This window comes from Crocodylus siamensis, chromosome 8, assembly GCF_052110815.1.
Source record: "Crocodylus siamensis isolate JL-2025a chromosome 8, ASM5211081v1, whole genome shotgun sequence".
NCBI classification, from domain to species: Eukaryota; Metazoa; Chordata; order Crocodylia; family Crocodylidae; genus Crocodylus; species Crocodylus siamensis.
The window spans coordinates 27368063-27390080 of NC_143402.1; the positions used below are offsets into that span (position 1 = coordinate 27368063).

Genomic DNA, 22018 nt, shown 5'->3' on the forward strand with positions numbered 1-22018 from the left:
GTTCATTAGCATTTTAGACCACCTGCACGTTTTCCTACACACTACATAAGACATTCTTGGCAATACATGAGGAACTACCTCAATAAATTACCTCTTACTGCATGGTATGTATGTTGCAGAGTTAAATTTAGTTATGTAGTTGCTGAGTTAAATTTGAATAATAATTTCATTTTTCTCTATTATTTCATCTGTACCCAACAAAATGATGGAGATATCCCTTAGCCTATGTGCCCATGTGCAAAATGGGAATAGAAATTGCAGTAAGTGGTAATTTATTGAGGTAGTTCCTCATGTATTGTCAATCAGTGTAACTACAACGAAGTCAGAGCTACACCAGTTTTAACTAGCTGAGGGCATAGTTCATAAATTATTTTCTTATTAATTAAAGTGCTTTTATTTTTTCAATACCTCACTTCTGTGATAAAATGTAGATAAAAATCTATACTTTGCTTAAACAGCAAAATGACAGCAACATAAAAATCCCATACTAGATGGTCACTCTCAGACCATCTGGCCCCATATCTTATTGTAAATTCCTTCACAAGATGGCATAAAACTTGTAACTTTCAATTATGAATCAAGATGCCAACAAAGGAAGTTTAACTTTTCCTTTCAGTTGTTTATTTTTTTATGTTCACTTTCTTTCGGCAAATATTTCTTTTTCAAGCACTGCACCCCCTAATGAACCCTTAACATTCCATGCATGGGCCTGCAACATTAATGTTATCAAAAAAGTGCCCACTGAGACCAGCACTACTTTCCCCAACATGCAAAATTCCCAAAGAAATCAGTTTGAAGACTGTTCCTATTACTCTACCACAAAAGGTGCAATCTGCAGACTGCATTCTGTTGTAATCTACAATCGTACTATACTGCAATTTTAAAATTTGGAGACCAAGCACAGGCATTTCCTCACCTAACCTCTCAGCAACACTAGCAGGTTTTTGTTGCAGTTATTAACCGTAGAGAGCATTCAGCACTGGATAAGAGCCACTGCAAACTATATCAGATCTCCACTCTCGAATGGACACATCTTTGTTGTGATGTAAGAAGCCTACAAAAGGTTTTCAATGCTCTTGCAGAAAAAAGATGAATCATAAATTACCCTCAGGAAAAATAAACCAAAATAAAAAAGAAGTAATCTGACTAAGCATCAATTATAGTAATTAGGGAATTTAAGAGTGAAACACTTGTCATTGGCTAGATTTTTTTGGTTGAATTTTTACATAATTTGAGTCAGATCCTGCAAGTTGTAACCATGCAAGTAAGTCAGTAAGATTCTTTGCAAAACAAAAGCAAAAAAAAAGATTATAGAAATCCATATACCATAACCCAGTTTCAAAATTACCTGGACTTCAAACTAAACGCCTACAAATTGATATGCTAGTGAACATTTTCTTTATACAGACTATCTCTCAGTATTTCTTGGATTCAAAATAGTTACTTAGCTGCTACCCTTTGGGTCAAGGACTTTCTTTCTGTGTTGTGCTTAGCCCAATAGGATTCTGGTGCATAAGTGGGGCTAGTAGGCCAAGTATAATATTAACCATAGTGGATGATTAACAGTGACAGAAGATAGGTATCTCTTGATCCAGAGAACAGTACTGGAGCATGATATGACAGTGTTTCAAAAACTAATGGTAAAAAATCTGCCCAAGCTATAACCAAATGGGAAACTATACAGCAGCGCGGAACGCTGATTGCAGCATTGCCAAACACACCCATCAGTCACGACTACATAGAGGAGTGAAGCAATGTGGTACAGTAAATGATTGTTGCCCATAAAATAGTTTTATTTTGAAATTGCCATTAGTTTCTGAAACCGCCTGTGTACATTGAAAAATGTATTCTTTTAACAGGCTGGCTTATAAAAGTAAATCTTCTGAAGAGCAGTACAAACCTGCTTAAACTAACTCCTGCTGCCCTTTGGGACAGGTGACTCACACTACTTACAGCTACCTAACTCTGGGAGAGAAACATACAAAATAATTTAGTCAAATACTAATATGCTCTCATAAACATAAATTCATTTCTGAGAAGGCTGTAGAATAAGATGAAAACCCTCTCTAATCAAAGACTTATATGGACAGATTTTAGATCCTATGTAGAACTGGATACTTAGAAGTCTGGGAAAATGTTTTAATAATAATAATAATAATAATAATAATAATATGAGTATTTCTCTTTAAGGGTATAGACACATACTTTTGGAGCCGTTTCAAGAAGGGAACATTCCAAAGAGGCAGAAGCTGTTGCCTTCCAACTGTTGTGTGTGAACAAGCCAAGAATAATATGAATGTAACAATGTACATTTACATCATTCCTGGCTCATTACTCCACACGCAACGAGTTAGACTGCAACATCTACTGCTCTTTAGAAGCACTCGCCTTTTAAAACGGCTCCAAATACACCAGCATCCATATCCTAAGATATGAAAAAGCTTTTTCACAAATGCTGAGCCCAGTTACAGTACTTTAAATTCATAACAATGCTATTAATTTAAATGTAGTGGTGCTAGCCCTGGTCACTCTCTCAAAAGCCCTGTGAAAGGGACAAAATAGGAGAAAATTTCTGTAGTTTCTCATTGAGATTTTTTCCTAATAGTTGTGCCAGAGGCAGGATCTCTCTGCCCTTTTCCCCAGTAGGGCAAACTTGCAGTACAGCTAGGCATCACAAACATCTAGGAGACAGACCAGAAGCCAGGACCCTCTATACAAAAATCCTGTAACTCCCCATCAGCACCGTCTTGCTACATGCCTTTCCAACTCTAATGGATATGCCCTGTCCAAGGTAGGAAAATGAGTTTACAGGAATGCAACAGAGTTACAGCTAATACTATGTTTTCACCTTAATCTCAGTTTGATGCCTGATTCAGAGACAATCCTCCTTTCTACTGCACAGGTCCTAAACCTAATCAATAAGATCCTAATCCAACGGATGTGGGGGGAGGGGAAGGGGCTGGTAGCATTTTGTCAGCATGGGCAGAAGTTTATGACCCAGCCCCCTGCCATGGACCACAAATCTCCACCTCCTGGAGAGCTCAAGCTGCCTGCACTTACCATCACCACCAATCCCCAGCCACTCTGCAGCAAGAATAAGCACAGGAACCAGAGCAGCAGAGGGCTATAAAGGAACACACTGCTGATGGAATGGGCAGTAGAGTGAAGTTGCATAGCACCTGATCCCCTATGTTTCCCTGGGCCAGATAGCCCATGGGCTGTAGGTTGTTGCCCCTGCTAGAGCAACTTCTGCAATATTGAAGAGGAGGAATATGCTGCAGTGGAGGTAACTGAGTTACTTTCATAGAGAAGTAGAGGTTAGCAGGGTTGATGCAATGCTTGCATGGATTTCACTGGTGTAACTGAGCTCTCTGGACTTGCAAGAATGCAACGAAGAGCAGATTTGTTCAAAAGCCACTTCAAAATGTGAATTACCAGGTAAAAAGGTTATGCAGTTTTCCCCTCTTTCCCTTTAAGATGTTCTAGGATGACATCAGGGATTATTATTATTTTTAATATAATCCTTCGATAGTACTACTCAGCCCCAGGATCAAAAAAAAACCCTGCACTGCAAAGTAGCAGCACAGGGAATGCCTGCATGTGTGGCATGTGGCACTGCAAATGGGTCTGTGATGCTGCATGCCACATGTGTCCGCTCATCGGGACATACCTTTTATGTCTTCACTATACAAAAGTGACATCTTCCAAGTAGAAATTGAATAAAGAATTTAAAAGTCTAAATAACAAGGCTTAAATGAATGTGCTGTACATGTAGATACTTTTCCCTTTATTTTTATAAGATTTATTATACCAGCTTGCATCATGCATGCATATTATCAATAATCCAAATCTAAAAAGAATGGTTAAATATTCAACAAACTTGTTAATATATCTGAGGGGGTATTAAACTCATCTGGCTTTGCAGGTCAGATGAGAGGTATAGGGCTGGTCTACAGGCCAAATCAGGCCCACAGATTGGCCCCACATGTTGGATCCAACATATAGGGCTGCATGAAGCGCATGTGCCTACTTCAGCCCCACGCGCCACATGCAACCTATACTGGCCCCAGCCCCACTTGCTGCATGCAGCAGTCAGGGTTGGTCCAGGGCACACGCTGCATGCAGCACTCATGCCACACTGGCTCCGAGTGCTAGATCAAGCCCATGGGGTTTATCTGTGGACCCAATTTGAACTGCTACCAGATCTGGCATGCAAAACTAATCTGGCACAGACACTGCATTCAGCATGCCCCCTTGACCAGTCCACTGCATGCAACTTCAACTTTAACTGATGCTTCTTCCAGATAGCCAGGCAAAAATTAAACACTAAAAATAGAGCTGGTCTGTATTTCTTCAGGGACATATTTTTTGAAATAAATAATTAGCAGTGTAACAAGCAAAGGAAAATTCCTTAATGTTTGCAAACAGGTTCTGTAAATGCCAATGTATACAGGTATCTTTACTCATGAAAGTAGTCCCACGGCAGTTATGTCCTAACACTGGACTCTAACATACGTTTAATTAGCCTCTATATTAAAAGATTTGGTACAAAAAAAAATGAGAGTTTACATGCTTCGACATGTAAAAAACAATAACAATATTCCATCCAATTTATCTCCAGTATTTATGGACATATCAATAACAAAGCTAACACTGTACAAACAGCTATAAAGAAACCTTCAGAAGACTGGCATAAGAAGAGCCTGTAACAAACTGGCTCCAGTGAAGACTTTACTAAAGACCAGGTTACCTCTGGAATTAGTCCATATTAAAAGCACTGTAGATTATGTATGTGGTGAGGCAGCTGAAATCTGTCCGTTCTTCAGAACACCCATTTAATATTGTGTGGGATACCTGTCAATGATCAGGTAAAGTACAAAAAGGGTCTCCTTTTACTTCTGTGTAGGTTTATCTTGTACTCCAAATAAAAATATTTGTCAGCTATTAAATTCCATAGAAACACAGATTCTGACCAGAAAAAGACAAGCAAAATTAAACATTTACCCCTGAAATGCTAGAATCCTTTTTTATCATACTTTTTCTTTTTTAAAAACACATATGTAATTTCTACCCATAACTAAATCAAAATGAGGCAGAATTCTGTAGAAAAACACACCATAACGCACGAGTATATATATACACACACACACAAGTACATGCTAGAAAATCATGACATTTGATACTCGCTCATGCAAAGACTGACACAGGGCTGAAATCTACAGCACTTTCCCAGAAAAATTCCAGTGAAGTTAGAGTGCCCGAGGAAAACTAGTAAAATCAATCCCATAGAATTAAAAAAAAAAGTACAGATTTATGTTTTAACTTGGACAATTAAAGATGTGTCCCATGTCAAACTTCCTAAACAAGAGGATGTCCGAAAACATATTTAAAATCAAATACTATGAGCCTTGCACAGCAAAAATGCGAGCTACGGGTATGTGGCATCATGTATAAATTCATGCCACTGTTCATAATGCACTCTGCTTTCCACAGTTTTGATGAGCCCTGTTTCGAGAGCGAGGACGGGCTAGGACAGCCATTTTATGCCAGTGCAAGTGGAGTTGCATGAGGACAAAACAAAACAATTATAAGTTAGACAGAATAACTCCATTATTGTGAACATTTTACTTTCAGTAACATAAAAGCACCACAGCTAAACAATGAAACTTGGTTATTTCATTATCAGGCTGTGTTCCCTGCCTGATCTTCTGCTCTTTCTGCTTCCTTCCCTGTATTTCTTTCCCAATCTGTTATTTTCCTTCTGCTCCCTGCCCTATCTGCCACTCCCTGCTCCCTCTCTGATCTGCCTTATACCACACACAGAGGTTGCAGGTACCATTTGTGACACCTGTGCTGCAGGCTGCCCGCTCCCCCCCTTATATTGGTTTAACTCAATATTAATTCAACATCTTTCCTCTGCCCTGTGACTTTATTTAAGACTTTTTGTTCTTCATCTGTTCTGCTGCTGTTTTAGTTGCCCTTTCTAGAAACCAGGCTAATGTGACATCCTGGTGCACGATTTTCAGCTCTAAGCAGAATTTCTTAAACTTATATTTATATACCAGTTTAACTATGTTTCTTGTAAAACTGCACTAAAACTGGTTCGGGGGGGAGTCAGTATTTTGCCCTATTCTTTCTTGAATATTAAAATGTTCATATCAAAATAAACAAGGCCCAAACAAGAAGACAATAAAAGAGGTACCCAACAATAAAGACGACTAGGGGCAGAGGCAATACAGAATTCCACATACCTTTCCCACCTTCTGACTGCCATGTCCCTAGTCTGCTTCCATTGAAATTAGTGGGAGTCTAGGTATGAGAGGGAAAACTTAATTCAAGAATAAATCTTGCAGTGCTTATTCAGATTTTACAGCCAGAGTCCTGATGAAGGCATATTGCTATTGGTTTCTTCTGATTTCTAACCCCAGTTGCTCCTTTTGTATGTTCTGCTCCCTGGACTATTTACCTTACTGTACATCAATCTCAATTTAGATTCCTTGGTGGACTCGTGAGTCTTCAAATCCTTATTTGACTGAAACGCACTGTGGCAAGTGTGCTTGAAGTAATTTATAAAGATACCAGAGCCCTACACACACAATACCCTGAATCCACAAAACATGTATGTACATAATGCTTAGATTTAACTGTGGGTTGTTTTATTGACATCCAAGGGACTACTCAGTTGCTAGAAGTTAAGCTCACCTGTGTAATATCTGGACAGTTTAATGACAGGTAAACATAAGAAGACACCTTTTGCATTTCTTTTTCTTTCTTTCTTTCCTTTTTACTAGAAGCAATATGCTTTAACCAAAACTTAAATTCAGTACTTGAAGAAGCTCTAGTCTGGTTCTGAACCTGATATCCCAGACATCTCTCTGCTCAACTGTATCTTACAGAAACATTTTCTTTTTTACAGAAAAATGCAGACAGAATTTTAAAAGTTTGCTGGGACAATGTGAAACAGAGAGAAAATGTTGTAACAGGGTAGAATCATCTGCAGGGTTTTGCTGGTTTTCAATTTAAGCCTTATACAGTAATAGATTAGAATTAGTAAAGAAATTGTTGTTCATGTAAGAGATAATAATAATAATAATAATAATAATAATAATAATAATAATAAAAAAGCACACACTCCGGATTAAGAAAAACCAATATTGTGACAGAAAACTTCATGCATTAATAAAAAATGCTAGTTACATCTTCTTTCAGTTACACCCTACTTTAAAGATTAAATATATTATACCTTTATCTCTAATGTATTATGGTGTAACTACTGTAATAAAAATTACTACCAGAACATAGAAACATAACTTAAAATACTACTTGGTTTTGATTTCACCAGCTTTTCAGGTGCACCTATCCTTCTCCTCCATAATGTAGCCTCCCTCTTAACAGCCCCCAAGCATTTATTCCTTTCACCCGACCAAAAGAAATTACTGTGTATAAAAGAAATAATCTGTTAGAGAGAAGGAAAAAAAACCGCCAAGACAGACAACAAAGCAGTTCTATACCTCATATTTGCGTTAGAGCTTGGCAAATAGTGGATGTTACGGTTCACTGAACAACCAAACTGAACTATCTACTGTTTTCTTACATGCAGACTAAGCAAACCCAACTGCTTTGTTACAAACAAACAGTTGAATAATCAGTGTGAACTGGCAGGTAGGGAGGGTGTTTTGGTTTTGAAAGGTGTTTCCAGGGAAGAAACGCAGCACTCTAGAGCTCTTGGTTCAGAAATGATACCTTTTATCAGACCAACTAAGAAACTGCAAACAATTATTAGGTGTGCGTGTGCTGGGAGGGAGGTTGTTGGTTTTTTGCAATTTCTTAGTTGGTCTCATAAAGGTATCCTCTCTGAACCAAGAGTGCTAGAGTTTTGCACTTCTTTTTTGTCTCGGACCAACTCAGCTACCAAATACATCCCTTTCCACGGGACGGCCATTTCAAAAGGTAAAGTCATGTGGAAGAAAACAAAACTCACTCCGTTTTGAAAGCCTCAGAACAAACCACTTGGACCTTTCTCCCTGTTCCCAGCCCCCTCCCCCCAGAAACAAGTCTGGCAAAACGGAGGCAAGTTGCCTACACATGTGGATGCCGCCAAACCTGCCGAGCCCCGGGCCGACAGGGCGGCTCGGGCCAAGCTGCCCCTGCCCCGCGCCGTGCCGGGACGCGGCGCCTACCTGCGGCGGGTCGCAGCTGGAGATGACGTGCTGGCAGCCGGGCGTGCAGGCGGGCGGGGAGGGGGCGCAGGGGGAGCAGGCGGGTGGCTCCAGCACCTGCGGCAGCGGCCGGCGGCAGCCCGGCCCGTAGGTGCGCTCCGGCGGCGGGGGCGCGAGCGGCAGCGGCTCGGGGCAGGGCGAGCGGCGGCGCAGCGGCAGCGGCAGCGGCTCGGGGCAGGGCGACGGGCAGCGGCGCAGCGGCAGCGGCTCGGGGCATGGCGACGGGCAGCGGCGCAGCGGCAGCGGCTCGGGGCAGGACGGCGGGTGGCAGAGGTGCGGCGGCAGCGTCGGCGGCTGCAGCTGCTGCTGGCTCCCGTACATGGCGGCGGCCGAGTGCGGAGGCGCGGCGGCGGGCGGGGATATGTAGGCGCGCCGGAGCCGCGCCCAAGAGCCGGGCGGCGTCGGGCAAGGTGGCTTTTCCCGCCGCGGGCGCGGGAGACGGGGCGGTCTGTCGCCTACCGCCGGCCCGGCTCTCGAGCCGCCTGTACGGGCCGTGAGGGCGGCTCTAGCCTGCGAAGCGAGCTGGCGCCCCTGCGTGCTACAGCATCCTCAGCCCGAAGAAGGGTGCTCGTTCCCGAAAGCTTGCAAAGAGTTCGTCCCACGATTTGAGTCGGTCTAATGAACGATACCGAATTTACTCGAAGAACCGTGCTTGCCTATGTCCTTAGACCAGCACCCCTGAAACCAATCCTAAGCCTGACCCTGAAACAGGGGCCCCTGGCAGCCCCCTCCCTACGCCCCAGCCTCTGAGGAGAATGGCTCCCTGCCTCCGGGAAGGGGTCGGGACAACGTGGCCTCAAAGCCCGCTGCTCTGAGCTAGAGGGCCTTGCCCCTCCACTCGGGGTCGGACCGGTCCTGGGACTTGGGTGAGGACGGACTTTTACCTCATGGCCAGGTTGGTACAGACATGGGGAAGGGGGCATGTCTTCCTCAGTAGCACGGGGCACAGCTCTCTACCTTAATTTCTTGAGCCTATATTGTCACCCACCATGCCATAGATGCAGGACATGGCTGCCTGGTCCCCTGCTTTACCTGTGCCAGGGATGACGGGGGTCTTATGTAGCGTCTAACTCAGTGGGCATTTGCCAAAACCCCCCTCAGCCTCCACTTGTAAAATGTTATTCCAGGGACAGATGATGAGGAAGCGAAGAGGGGCCCAATCCTTGTGGCAGCGCAGCCCCAGCCCCTTTCCCACTGTCCCACTGCCCACCCTGAGGTCTGTGTGCACCTGGCGCCAACAACTACCAGCCTGGGCTCCCTGGCTGATGGCAGGGGCCTGCCCAGAGCCCAGCCCAGCTGTGGCAAGCCAAGCAAAATGGGTTCACTTGCTGCACACTGGCATGCATGCAGGGGGTTGCCAAGCCCTGGTTTAGACGATGAATTGTATAGGCTGCTTTGGATCAGGATATTCCTGCCTCAGGTAGGGGGTTGGACTAGATGACCTCTGGAAGTCCCTTCCAGCCCAACTGATCTATGAGTCTATGACAAGTCACTAGCAAGTTCTCTGCACCTCTTCAGGGTCCCTGTCCCAACACCTGGGCCTGATCTCCCCTATACAGGTACTAGCGTATTTCTCAACTACAAATATTTTCTCCAGGCTTTTTTTTCCCTTGCAGCAACCAGCCTGTCCTGTCTTGCAAGTCAGCACATACAGTAGTGTAGCTGCACAACATCAAACGTTTCAGAGCAGTGCAAGACTGGAAAGGGGGCTCTTGGACCTCCGAGCCGTGTGGCAGTTGGTGCCCAGTCGCCTCTTGAATATTTTCTTATAACCTAGCTGAGTACTTTTGGGTCGTGTGAAGAAGATCTATGTTATTGATGCTTATTTTTTTGATTACTCTTCAGTGTAATTAGAAGTAGCTAAGAGGCATTACACAAGCTGGATTTGGAGGTGCCAGGCATGCACACTGGTATTTATTTGTAAAATGTTTGTTATGGATTCATCTGTCTGGTATTTCAGTTTATTGTTCTAAGGGAATTCCCTTCACAAATTCCAGCAAGCTGTTGACAGTCACATATAAGAAAAGATGCAGCAAATTGACTTGTTAGTAGTCAACGTCTAAAACTTTCCATCTACACATCATAAAGAATACCCATTTTATTGTCTTTGAAGCTGCTGAACTTCCCTTGGAAATATATTTAGTTATGCTGCTTGTACCAGGAGATCAATACAGGGGTTTGACAGTATAAAACATAGTGTAAATTAAAAGGAAAAACAGAATACAAAGGATGAACATTCTCCAATTAATAGAGAGAAGAAAATCTGACTATTTTGCGAGAATCATGCTTTACAGAGAACCCATTTACATTTTATTGCAATATATAAAAGTTAAAGTAATTGTTCTTACAGTATCAGTGTGGTAGAACTCACAGGACAGCCTCTGCTGGATGACCAATGATAGAGGAAGATTTTAAGTCAATCCAGTCATCTTGACAAATGTTTATGCCTAATATCCATGCAAGAAAACATTAATAAAGTTCCTACAGCAGCATTGTATTAAATAAAGGGCTCTGATAGTATAAGGTAATAACATATAACAGATTTTAATTTTATCTACACTGCAGAATGCTGTTTCTCTAAAGTTAAGAAACCCATTTAGGACTATTTTTTGCATTTCTTTCCTCCAAATACCTATTGACTTCAGCTAACAGTTTGGATAAGTAGGAGTTTCAAGATGAGATCCTAAATCAATGCAGGAACTGGGATAACATTGAAGACATTCAAACAAATACATTTCACATTTCATTCAGTAGGGTTGGAGTGGTGTTGTACCCACGATGGTCTAGGAAATATGTGAAAAGCATGGGTATTTTCAGTGATATATTTGACTGGACTAAATGTGAAGTACAGAGATGTTAGACAACTTTTTGAGTCTTACATTTTCCTCTTGCCTTCCCAGTGGGTTTAGCCATGTAAAATGACACATCCAACAACTGCACACACTTGTATTGCTTATTATCTGTAAGGGCACAGCATGGAACAGTGTTTGGCTATGGAATATTCAGGGGATGAAGAACAAGCAGGTAGCCGAAAGAGGGGACTCAGGAACAGCTAAGAAATGTTGGGAGACAGCCAGAAGTGGACAATTCTATTCCCACATGAATTATTTCCTTTACAGACATTAACAGTGATATCTCAAGAACCTGGAAAAGGCTATACCCACTCTTCAACTGGAAAACTTACATCATTTAACAGGGAGGTACTCTGGATGCAGAGGTACCCCCAAATGCCTTATTTTTCATGTCAGTGTTACAGTTGATGTACATACAGGGCCCTTTGGAACATAAGAATCCTAGATACCTATCCAGGAATTTTTAGGTGCATTACATGTGCCCCCCATGGCACAGTTGTTACTGCACCATCATTTAGTACTTGCTTTAGGAAGTACTAAATGACAGCACAGTAACAGTCATAGGGATGACGAGGTTGAATGGTCATACACTACTACAAGACCATTTCAGGCTGGACATAAGAATTTCTTTACTGTCCAAGCCCCCAAGGTCTGGAATAGCCTGCCATCGGAGGTGGTTCAAGCACCTACATTGAACACCTTCAAGAGCAAATTGGATGCTTATCTTGCTGAGATCCTATGACCCCAGCTGACTTCCTGCCCTTGGGGCGGGGAGCTGGACTTGATGATCTTCTGAGGTCCTTTCCAGCCCTAATGTCTATGAAATCTATGAAATCATTACTGCACCATCCCAGCGGCACACAATTATTTTTAGCAGCTATGTCTCCATAGCAATCTGCTATAGCCAGGTAGCTCATTGCCATGGTGATGTAGCAGGGTGTCATGGTTTGTGCCTGCCCATGCTATGTCACAGCATGTTGCTATGGTAACATAGCATCTCATGTAGATACACCCCAAGACACTTATCTGCCCAAGTAATGGAAGATAGTACTTCCTCTTTCTATGTTTGGTCTTTGTCATGGGCGTGACCCATGAGCTCCTCTCCTTGAATGAATATGTAAGTCCCTGACAGACACTCTAAAAATATATTTCCATTCTCTGAGACTGGGCTTCATGTAATTTTTTCTTGTAATTTACTTTCAAGTTTTTAGCTTTAGCATTGGTTAGTGCTCAGTGGGAGTTTCTACATGTACGCCTGACTGCACAGTTGTTACCGTGCAGTAATTTAGTACTTACAGTACTAACCACTATTACTACGCAGTCCTAGCACCACATGAGTCATTTCCAACCCTACTGTGCAGTAGCATTGCTACTGTGCAGTAACAACGGGATCACAGTTCATGCCCACCAGCACTACATTGCCATAGCTCATCACTATGGCAACCTAGTGTCTCATGTAGATGCTCCCAGTGTTAGCAACCATCATGGAAGTAGGAAATGAATTCTATTATCTATATAGGCAGCATTTGGATGAGTAAGTGGCTTCCAGAAATTTTCTAAGTGCAAAAGGTAAACTAGAAATTCATCTGAAAATGACTGGCAAAGTATGGGATGCAGCTGGAAGACTTATTACTGTATTTACTTGAATCCAAAATGAGGCTTTTTCCCCTCCAATTACCTGAGAGGTATGGGACTCGCCTGCCAAGGGAAAGAAGTTGCAGTTGGGCTCTGGAGTGGCGTGAGATGCATAGGTGTATCCCTGACTGACCCCCAGCATATCCAGAGGTCAGCAGGGCCCATAGTGGGAGGGGGCTAGCACAGCTGTGGGGAGGCAGCTGAGAGGAGCTTAGAAGGGTCTTGCCCTGCCCCAGCTCCTACTTCTCCCAGCCCCCCAGGGAGCCACATGAACAGAACACACAAAAAGGCAGACTTGTCTACCAGGCATGGGAATTAGCACAAGAGTTAGCGCAGACGTTAACATGGGAGGGTGAGCAGGTGGGGCCGAAGCTCCAGGCACTGAGCCATAGACAAAGGTCTGCACAGTAGTAGCCAAACTACTACAAGGACCATGGTGGGTGAGACACGTCACACCTTGAGGCTCCCCCTTGCACCTGGACTCCCCTGATCTGTCACCACTGGGGTCTCAACCCAAATGGAGCCCGCGGTTCTGGTCTATACCCAGAAGGAGCCTGTGGTCCCTGCCCGCTCCTGGGCAGGACCCTTGGTCCCGGCCTCCACTCAGACAGAGCCCCTGGCTCCTTGTGGAGGCTGCCTAGCAAGACTGGGGGCAGTTGGGTTTGGGGGCACTGATACCCCCCCCCTTCTGCCTTGTGGGGTGTGCTCAATGGTGGAGGCCCTGGAGTTCCAAATTAAGGAACTCCAGGCAACAGTCCAGCAGCTGCACTCCGTTTGGGATGCGGAGCAAGAGCTGGACTCTTACTTTCAGGCTCTCCATCTGATGGCTCATGATGGAATGGTGGAACCTGAGAACCACCACAAAGTCCATCCTGGGGTTGCTTGGATGACGGTGGTCTCCGGCCCTGGCTGACCTTCTTGACAGGGCTTTAAACTGAGACTTCTGGGGAACAGGTGGTCTACTAACAGTTCTAGCCCAAGTCATATCAGCCACACTACCAATAACTTGGGCAACCTAAGGGGTCCCATTCTGGTGACAGCCCAAGGAAGGGTTCCTCTTAACCCCTCAGGGAAGAATTGGGCTTCACAAGGCACATTTAACTGTTTGTACACAAATGCCAGGAGTTTGGGAAACAAGCACGAGGAACTTGCCCTTCTCCTATGCAATAATGACTATGACCTTGTAGGAATTATTGAGACCTGGTGGGACTCCACCTATGATTGGTCGGTGGCAGTAGAGGGTTACACCTTGTATAGGAGAGACCATGTGGGGAACAGGGGTGGGGGTGTTGCTCTCTACATCAAAGATCAGCTCACCTCCCTGCAGATTGAGTTTCCAAACGAGGAACAGCATCTTGAGACCTTCTGTGTCAAGATACAAGGAGAACATGGGGAGGGTGACTTACTTGTAGGAGTCTACTGTAGATACCCCCCTCCCCCAAAACAAGAGGAAGACTTTGGGAAGGCTGACTTCTGCAGACTGAGGGAACTGGTCAGTCAGGCAGTCAGAGGCCATACCGCCCCCCTCCAGAAAAGGGAGTACATGAGGAATGGTCATTACTCAAAAACGTAATCCTTGAAGCACAGAGCAAAGCCATCCCTTCTCACAAGAAATGCAATCAATGAGCAAGGAAGCCCCTATGGGTGAATTAAGGATTGGTTGAACCTCATTAAGCTCAAAAGAGTAGCCTACACCAGCTGGAAAGCAGGAAGCATTACCAAAGAGGATTACTCTGCACTTGCCTGCACATGCAGAGAGAGGTTGAGAAAAGCTAAGGCACAAACTGAACTTTAGCTGTGGGGATCAAGGACAACAAAAAGTCCTTCTTAAGATATGTGGGAAGTAGGAAAAAGAACAAGGACCGTACTCTTTAACATTTTCATCAACGATCTAGATTCAGGAGTCAGGTGTGAATTGGCAAAGTTCGCAGATGATACCAAATTATGAGGGAGGGCAGTCACACCCCAGGACAGGCTGGGAATACAGGCTGACTTGGACACACTGTCAAGGTGGGCCAACCAAAAAAGGGATGGTCTTCAATGCAGAGAAGTGCAAGGTGCTGCACCTCGGTAGGAAGAACCCTCAGCATACTTACAGGGTTGGCAGTGCTACTCTTGCTAGCACCATGACTGAAAGGGATTTGGGGGTCTTGATTGACCACAATATGAATATGAGCCACCAATGTGATGCGGTGGCAGGCAAAGCATCCACCAATGCATCTCGAGCAAAACCAGAGTAGTCATCCTCCCACTTTACTCAGCCCTGGTGAGACTTCAGCTGGAGTACTGCAATCCAGTATTGGGCCCCCCACTTCAGGAAGGATGTGGAGAAGCTTGAGAGGGTCCAGAGGAGAGCCACTTGTATGATCCAAGGCCTGGAGGGAGGGCCATATGAGGAGAAGCTGAGGGACTTGGGACTCTTCAATCTAGAGAAGAGAAGGCTCAGGGAGGACATGGTGGCAGCCTACAACTTCATAAGAGGGGTACATCAGGACCTGGGAGAATATCTGTTCACCAGAGCTCCCCAAGGGATAGCAAGGTTTAATGGGTATAAACTCCAGGAAGGCCGATTTAGACTGGAAATAAGAAAAAAGTTCTGTACGGTGTGGAACAAATTCCAGGGTCTGGAACAAATTCCCCTCAGAGGTGGTGCTCTGGACTCCTTCAGAAAACAGCTGGATTTATTTCTTGCTGGGGTCACCTGATCCTAGCTGGCTTCCTGCCTATGGCGGCGGGGAGGGGCTGGACCCGATGATCTCATGAGGTCCCTTCCAGCCCCTAATGTCTATGAATCTATGACTCTTCAGCCTGGAGAAGTGTAGGCTTAGGGTGGGTTTTGTGGATGCCTATAAGTATGTAAAGGGTATGCATCAGGAACTGGGAGAACATCTGTTCACCAAGGCACCCCAAGGGAAGACAAGGTCTACCGGTCACAAACTCCAAGAAGACCATTTTAGGTTGGACATAAGAAAACACTTTTTTACTGTCTATATCCCCAGAGCCTTTAATAGACCTACTCTGGACCTACTACCTACGCAAGCACCTACTCTGGACACTTTCAAGAAACATTTGGATACCTATCTTGCTGGGATCATTTGACCCCAGCTGACTTCCTGCCCCTTGGGCAGGGAGCTGGACCCGATGATCTTACAAGATCCCTTCCAACCCTAATGTCTGTGAAATCTATGAAACCATGGGGGTGATGAGGGACCTCATCTTAGATCTGAGTACCAGCCTAGGGTAGGCAGTAGGGGTGTGTGAAGCAGGCCCTATTCAATTCAGATTTGGCTTGCATCAGGGACAGTGATTCGATTCGTTGATTCGGATCCCTGCCCCGATTCAATTTTGCCGAATCCAAATCTGAAGACTCAATGCCGATTCAGAGAATCAGTGATTTGGACATAGACACAGCTTTAAAAGTTTATTCTACATACCTTGAGGTACCAACGCAGTCTGTGATCGCTGTGATGTTGGGGCACATGGAGTGTCCACTAGGAGTGTGTGTGTGGGGGGGCTTTCATATGCTTGGCAGTGAAACCAGAAGTGGACTAGAAGTACTTCCAGTTCACCTCCAGGTCTACTGGAGAGCCCCCACACCCTGTCAGCTTAGCAATTGGCAATGAGGAAAACACAGGTGCCCCTCCCCAGAACCAGGAGGCACCAATCGCCAAGCTGGAGGATGTGGGGGACCCCCAGCACACTCCCCAGTGGACCCAGAAGTGGACTGGAAGTGCTTCTGGTTCACTTCCGCGTCTGCTGCCAAGCACCCTGGGGAGCCCTCTGCACTCCTGTGGGATCCTCCATGCACCCCAGCATCGCAGCATTCACAAGCTGCACCTGGTACCAATAGGTATGTAGAAAAAACAATTACAGCTGTATCTATGTCTGAATCTTTCTGAATCAATTTGGCAGGTTCCAATTTGATTTGGAGAGATTAAAGGGTCCTCTGATTCTATTTGGATTCAGAGATTCGGACACTGAATCAGGCAAAATCATTGCCAGACCGAATCAGGGACTGAAGTTTTGCCCAGCCTTAGTAGGCAGTGGCTGGAGCTGAACCACCCTCTGTGAGGAGTTGACCTGCCTGCCGAGTAGGACAGAGGGCTTATGGTGGAGAGAGAGTGTGGGGGAGACCCACAGTTTGCAGCTTGGGGGGAGTGTGTGGGAGACTGTGCAACCTGACCCCTCCCCCACCACCCTCTACCCCTTCAGTCTCCACTCTCTACCCTCTGTTACCTTCAGCTCTGGCCTCAACCCAGCCAAGCCTGGAGCTGCTGCTTCTACTGGGCGGGGCTGGGCTCTGGCCACTGACTGCCCCAGAGCTACCACAAGATATAAATGGTCGTGGACAGTGCCATAGCAATGAACTTTGGCACCCAGGGCAAAGCCTACAGTGGCAGCCCACCCTCATCCTGTGCACAGATCCGGGGGGGACATGCCCCCACCCTTTCTTGCCCAAGAGAACACACAGTGGCAGAAGCTGCCCTCCCCCATCCCTGTGTCTCCCAAAATGAGCCACTTGTGACTCCATTCCATGCCCTGCCCCACCCTGGCTGGGCAGCGCCTGTTGACACCCCTTCACTTTGGCACCTGGGGGAGTCACCCTGCTTGCCTTCCCCTCACTTGCTACAGCACTGGCTGTGGAGTGGAGGGGGCAGGCACCAGGTAAGAACACGTGGCAGGAGGTCAGGCATGGAACAGGTGGGGGAGTGGGGGAAAGGTGGCAAGCACTAGGAACAGGCAGCAGGGAGCAAACATAGGCAGGGCTGGGGGCAAGTGGCAGGAAGGACAGGCTGCAGGAGTGCAGCCACAGGCATGGGGTGGAGTGGGGCAGGAAAGGTGGGAAAGGGATAGGAATCTGATCCCTTTCCCTCAGCCACTGCTTTTTTTGCCACAGTGCGGTAGGGGTGGGGAAGGGCATAATTTAAGATAACCCTCCAATAATTAGATTCTATGTATGGAAATTTTAAAACAAATTAAGAATTTTCCATGTATAGAATCTAATTATTGTGTGAGGGGGAGCATCCACTGATGTGTAGCATCCACTGGTGCTACAATCATTTTAAATTCAGATTAATCTTGGATTCAAGTAAATACAGTAGCTGCATTAGCTACTATCTACATTCCCACTTGACTGTTTCATAGCTGAAGGTCTAAAGTCAGCTATTCTGTCAGATAGCTAAAACTTAAAGGTTATGACTGCTCATCATACGACTGGACTCGATGATCTCCCGAGGTCCCTTCCAGCCCTAATGTCTATGAAATCTATGAAATTATTAGACACAAAATTCCTGCTGATCAATACATATCAAGGAATGCAACACTGCCTTAAGGATAGATATAAAACCTGTCAACAGATCTCCACTGATGCTACAATCAACACTCCCCAAAACAAAACAGTTAGAATCTGTGGCTTCTACCTGTCCATCCTTTTCCAATAAATGCCATAAATGCTCTCACAGAAACTATATGGGTGAAATGGAAAACTCAAGAATGAGTTTTTCATTCATGCTCTAGAAAGAATAATCACAGAAAAAAGATAAAGGATGGAGACACTCATCACTTACATGATGTGCAGCACTTTTCAAGTATTTATAGTTTTACTTTGTTTAGTGTTACATTGCTCCACTGTATACAAGTCTATGGGGCTTAAGCAAGGAGAGCAGCTTGAACAGAGCAAATGATACGCAATATACAGAGATTATGTTCCACAGCTTATATTCACTGCTCTCAGGAGTATCTGACTCAAGAAGGCATTATCTGGTGGTTAGACCACAGGACCAGGAGTTATGAGAAACTCATTCTATTATTAGGACTGATAGGGCACATCCAGACGAGCTTGCACGTGCCTCTTGCTCTGCCTCAAACCCCTTTGAGGTGGGGCAAGAGGCATGTACGGGAACAAAAAAATGTTCCCCACGTTACAAGTTTGCAGCACGGGGAGAAAATTAGACCTCTGGATACCCAGGGGTCTAAAAAAACCGCTCTGCAATACAGCAGAGCAAGGCATGGTTCGAGACCATGCCCAGAGCCAGCAGGGAGTTGGTTCTCCAAAAGAGACACTCTGGTTTCGGCCAGAGCATCTCTTTGGTGCTCCTGCTGCCCCTGGCCCCAGGCGCTGTCCAAAGTAAGTGTGGGGGGTGGCATTCATGGGTGGGGGTGGCAGGAGGGGTGTCCCCAGGGCTGCGCGGGGTGAGGACCCAGCTCAGATCCATGCAGCTCTGTGGCAGGGCACTTTTTGTGCCTGCCACTTTAAGGGCCTGAAGACAGCAGCTGGCAGGTGCCTGATTAAGGCAGTCATTTTGGATTCAGGGCTGCCAATATAAACAGGGCATTTTGCTGCTGGGAGGCCAGGTAACATTGCCTGGCCCACAGTCTTGGGGCACATTACTGGCCACAGCCTCCTTCCTGGTCAAGTACAGGGCCAACTTGGCCAGGGCCATGAGGTTGACCAGGAGGTCCTGTGACTTGGTGGGGCTGCGGATGGAGTGACCAAAAACAAAAAGGGGGGTGGTTAAGTTCAATCAGAACCTCAAGAGGAGGCTCTGGAGGTGGAGGTGGAGGTGAAGGGGCTGCAGCCTGGTGCACTTGAGGGTCATGTGCACCAGAGTCTCCCCCTGCCCGCAGAAGGAGCAGGAAACCAGAGTGTCCATGAAGATCGCCATGTACACACCCATGGCAATGACTCCATGGAGAAGCCACCAGCTGAGGTCCTCAGTGGATTGTGGGATGAGGGTGGAATACACACTCAGCCACTGTGGTGCATCAGCCACACCCTCGCCAAGCAGGTCCCGCCACTTGGTGTCTGGGTGGGACATGAGTGCAGCATGATGGACAGTACGGCACGCAAGTGTGTAGAGGTGACAGCAATGGACAGTGGAAAAGCGGACTAGTCTGGTGTCCTCCAGCCGGCACAGGTGGTGGAGTGGGGAGTGCTGTGAAGGTAGGTGAGGCGCCAGCCCCATGACAAATTCCAATGGGCCGGAGGACACGGGGGGATGAGGGGGAGGCAGGGACCGCTGCTGCGCAGGAGCTGGTCAATATAAGGCAAGGGCATGCGGAGATAGGGCAGATTTCACCTCCTGGACCAGATGGCATGTTGGACGTGTCATGGGTAGACCCATGCACTGGGCCAGTGCAGAGTGGTCCACCTACTCCTGTCTATCATAGTCCAGGAGGTCTCCAATATGGGTGACACCAGTCAGGATCAACCTCTGTCAACCAGGGTGCCTCTGCCATTGTCACCTCCAGCTGGAGGTTCCAGAGGAGGGGCTTGACGAGCAGGTTAGCACCCTGGGTGACTGTTGCAGGAGACCTGGAGGTGGAGACCAGCCTCCAGGCCCAGAGAAGGTCCTGGTAGGAATCTGGTAGACCTCGCAGGTCCTGCAGGGAGAAGCCCCACAGGCTGAGGAGCAGCCAGTGTACATCTGGTTGGGATGGATCATGTCCATCAGCATGGACTGCAGGCACAGTGAGATGGCCTTCACTACCACCTTGTAGTCCATGCAGAGGAGGGACACAGGACCAATTCCTTAGGTCATGGGAATCTTCTTTCTTTGGCAGGAGGGTCAGCAGGGACCTCCAACATGATAGGGGGAGCTCCTCACTTCCCTCAGATTTGGCCCAGACCACAGCAAGGTCCAGGCCAAGGACGTCCCAGAAAGTTCGGTAGAACTCCAAGGTCAGCCTGTTGATGCCCAGAGTGTTGTTGCCAGGCATCAGGCAGAGGGCAGCCAAAAATTCAGCCAGAGTGAGAGGAGCTTTCAGGCTGTCCTGGTCACCCATGATTACCTGTGGGAGTCCCTCCCACAGGGTCTGACAGGCCTTGGCATTGGTCAGATCCAGAGAGAAGAGCTCTTTGTAGAAGGTCCGCACACACCGGCACATCTCACCTGGAGCCATGAGGGGGGTACTGTCACCAGCCAGATGTCAAGTTATGTAATTCTTGCCCCCCCAACCTCCTCTCCAGGACATAGAAGAAGCTGAAGGAGCTGGATGCGCGAGTGGACAAGTGCATCACAGGTGCAGTGGTTGTCCAGAGCACAAAGCTCTTCCCGCCTCTGCAGAGGAACGGGTTGGTTGGGTCAGTAGCCAGGCATCTCTCCACCTCTAGCACTTCCCGCTCGAGCTGCTCCTGGACCGCCTCCCTCTGCCAGGTGTGCCCCCAAGTGTAGCCGCAGCAAAAAAGCCAGATGTGCACTTTCCCCACATCCCACCATCTCTGAGCCGAGGGGAAAGCTACCCATTGCTCCCGCCAGGCCAGCCAGAACTCCTGGAAAGCCTTCCTGAAATGCCAGTAGGTCAACCCCAGATGCTCAGGCTCCAGCATGGCCTGGGCCCAGACAAGGTGGTGATCACTGAAAGGGGTTGGCTGGATGTCAGAAGAGTGGGCCCAGGGAAAATGCAGCAAAGACATATAAACCTGATCTAACTGGGAGTGGCATGCCTGCTTCTCCTCCACCTTCACATAAGTGAAGGCAGGGGGTTCAGTGGGGTGTCAGGGACACCAGACATCCACCAGGGTGTGGTCCATCAGGCTGTCCCTGAGGATGCCCACAGCAGCCTGGTTCTGCACCTTGCCTAACTGGTCTTGTGCATCTAGGGTGACATTAAAATCCCCACCAAGGACCAGACACTCAAGAGGGTTGAGGGTGCAGATGTATGTGGCTGCCTGGTAGAAGAAATCTGCCAACTCTGGTTTCTTTGCCAGGGCATACACTTTCAGAAGGTACAGGACCAGCCCCTGCACCTGGACCCAGAGGTGCAGCAGGGGGCCCGGCACCACCTCAATGTCCTGGAGAACCTTCAGCTCCAGGCCCAGGGAGAACAGGGTGGCCAACACAGACGAGGTGGCTGAGAGGTGACTAGAAAAGACCCTGCCTCCCCACTCCAGCCGCCAATTTGGTTCATTGGCTGGAGTCGTCAGGGTCTCCTGCAAGAATACCATAGGGTACCTCTCCCTCCTGAAGGAAGAAGAGCACCCGGCACTTCCGGAGACTTTTCCTGCAGCTGTGGACATTGAGGGTTGTGATCTTAACCTCATAGCTGGGGGTGGGGTAGAGCTGGAGCCCTGGGGGGTCTGTGCAGGGCTCCCAACGAGAGCAGCCCATTGATTAGGGGACCCTACCATGACCGCCCTCTGATACGAGACTATGGGGCAGGCTGCAGGTGAGGTTTTCTGGGAGGGGGAGGGAAGAGACCCATCAGGCACTGGGATGGCTCTGGCATCTGCCTCAGGGTCTCGGGAAAGGGGACCTCCTCCCTCAGAACTCACCAAGGTAAGCCCCAGGGCCTCTGTAATAGGTTCTTGTT

At 46.9% G+C, this 22018-nt stretch overlaps 1 protein-coding gene across 1 annotated transcript in view; it reads right to left on the bottom strand.

The window, feature by feature from the left end:
• The window catches only part of POF1B (POF1B actin binding protein), a 43548-nt gene extending 35008 nt beyond the window's left edge, over positions 1-8540 (bottom strand). Inside the window, exon 1 of the mRNA XM_090059869.1 lies at positions 8181-8540. Within this exon, the coding sequence (XP_089915995.1) occupies positions 8181-8540 (360 nt within the window). The remainder of the gene's footprint in view (positions 1-8180) is intronic.
• Positions 8541-22018: the final 13478 nt, after the last annotated feature.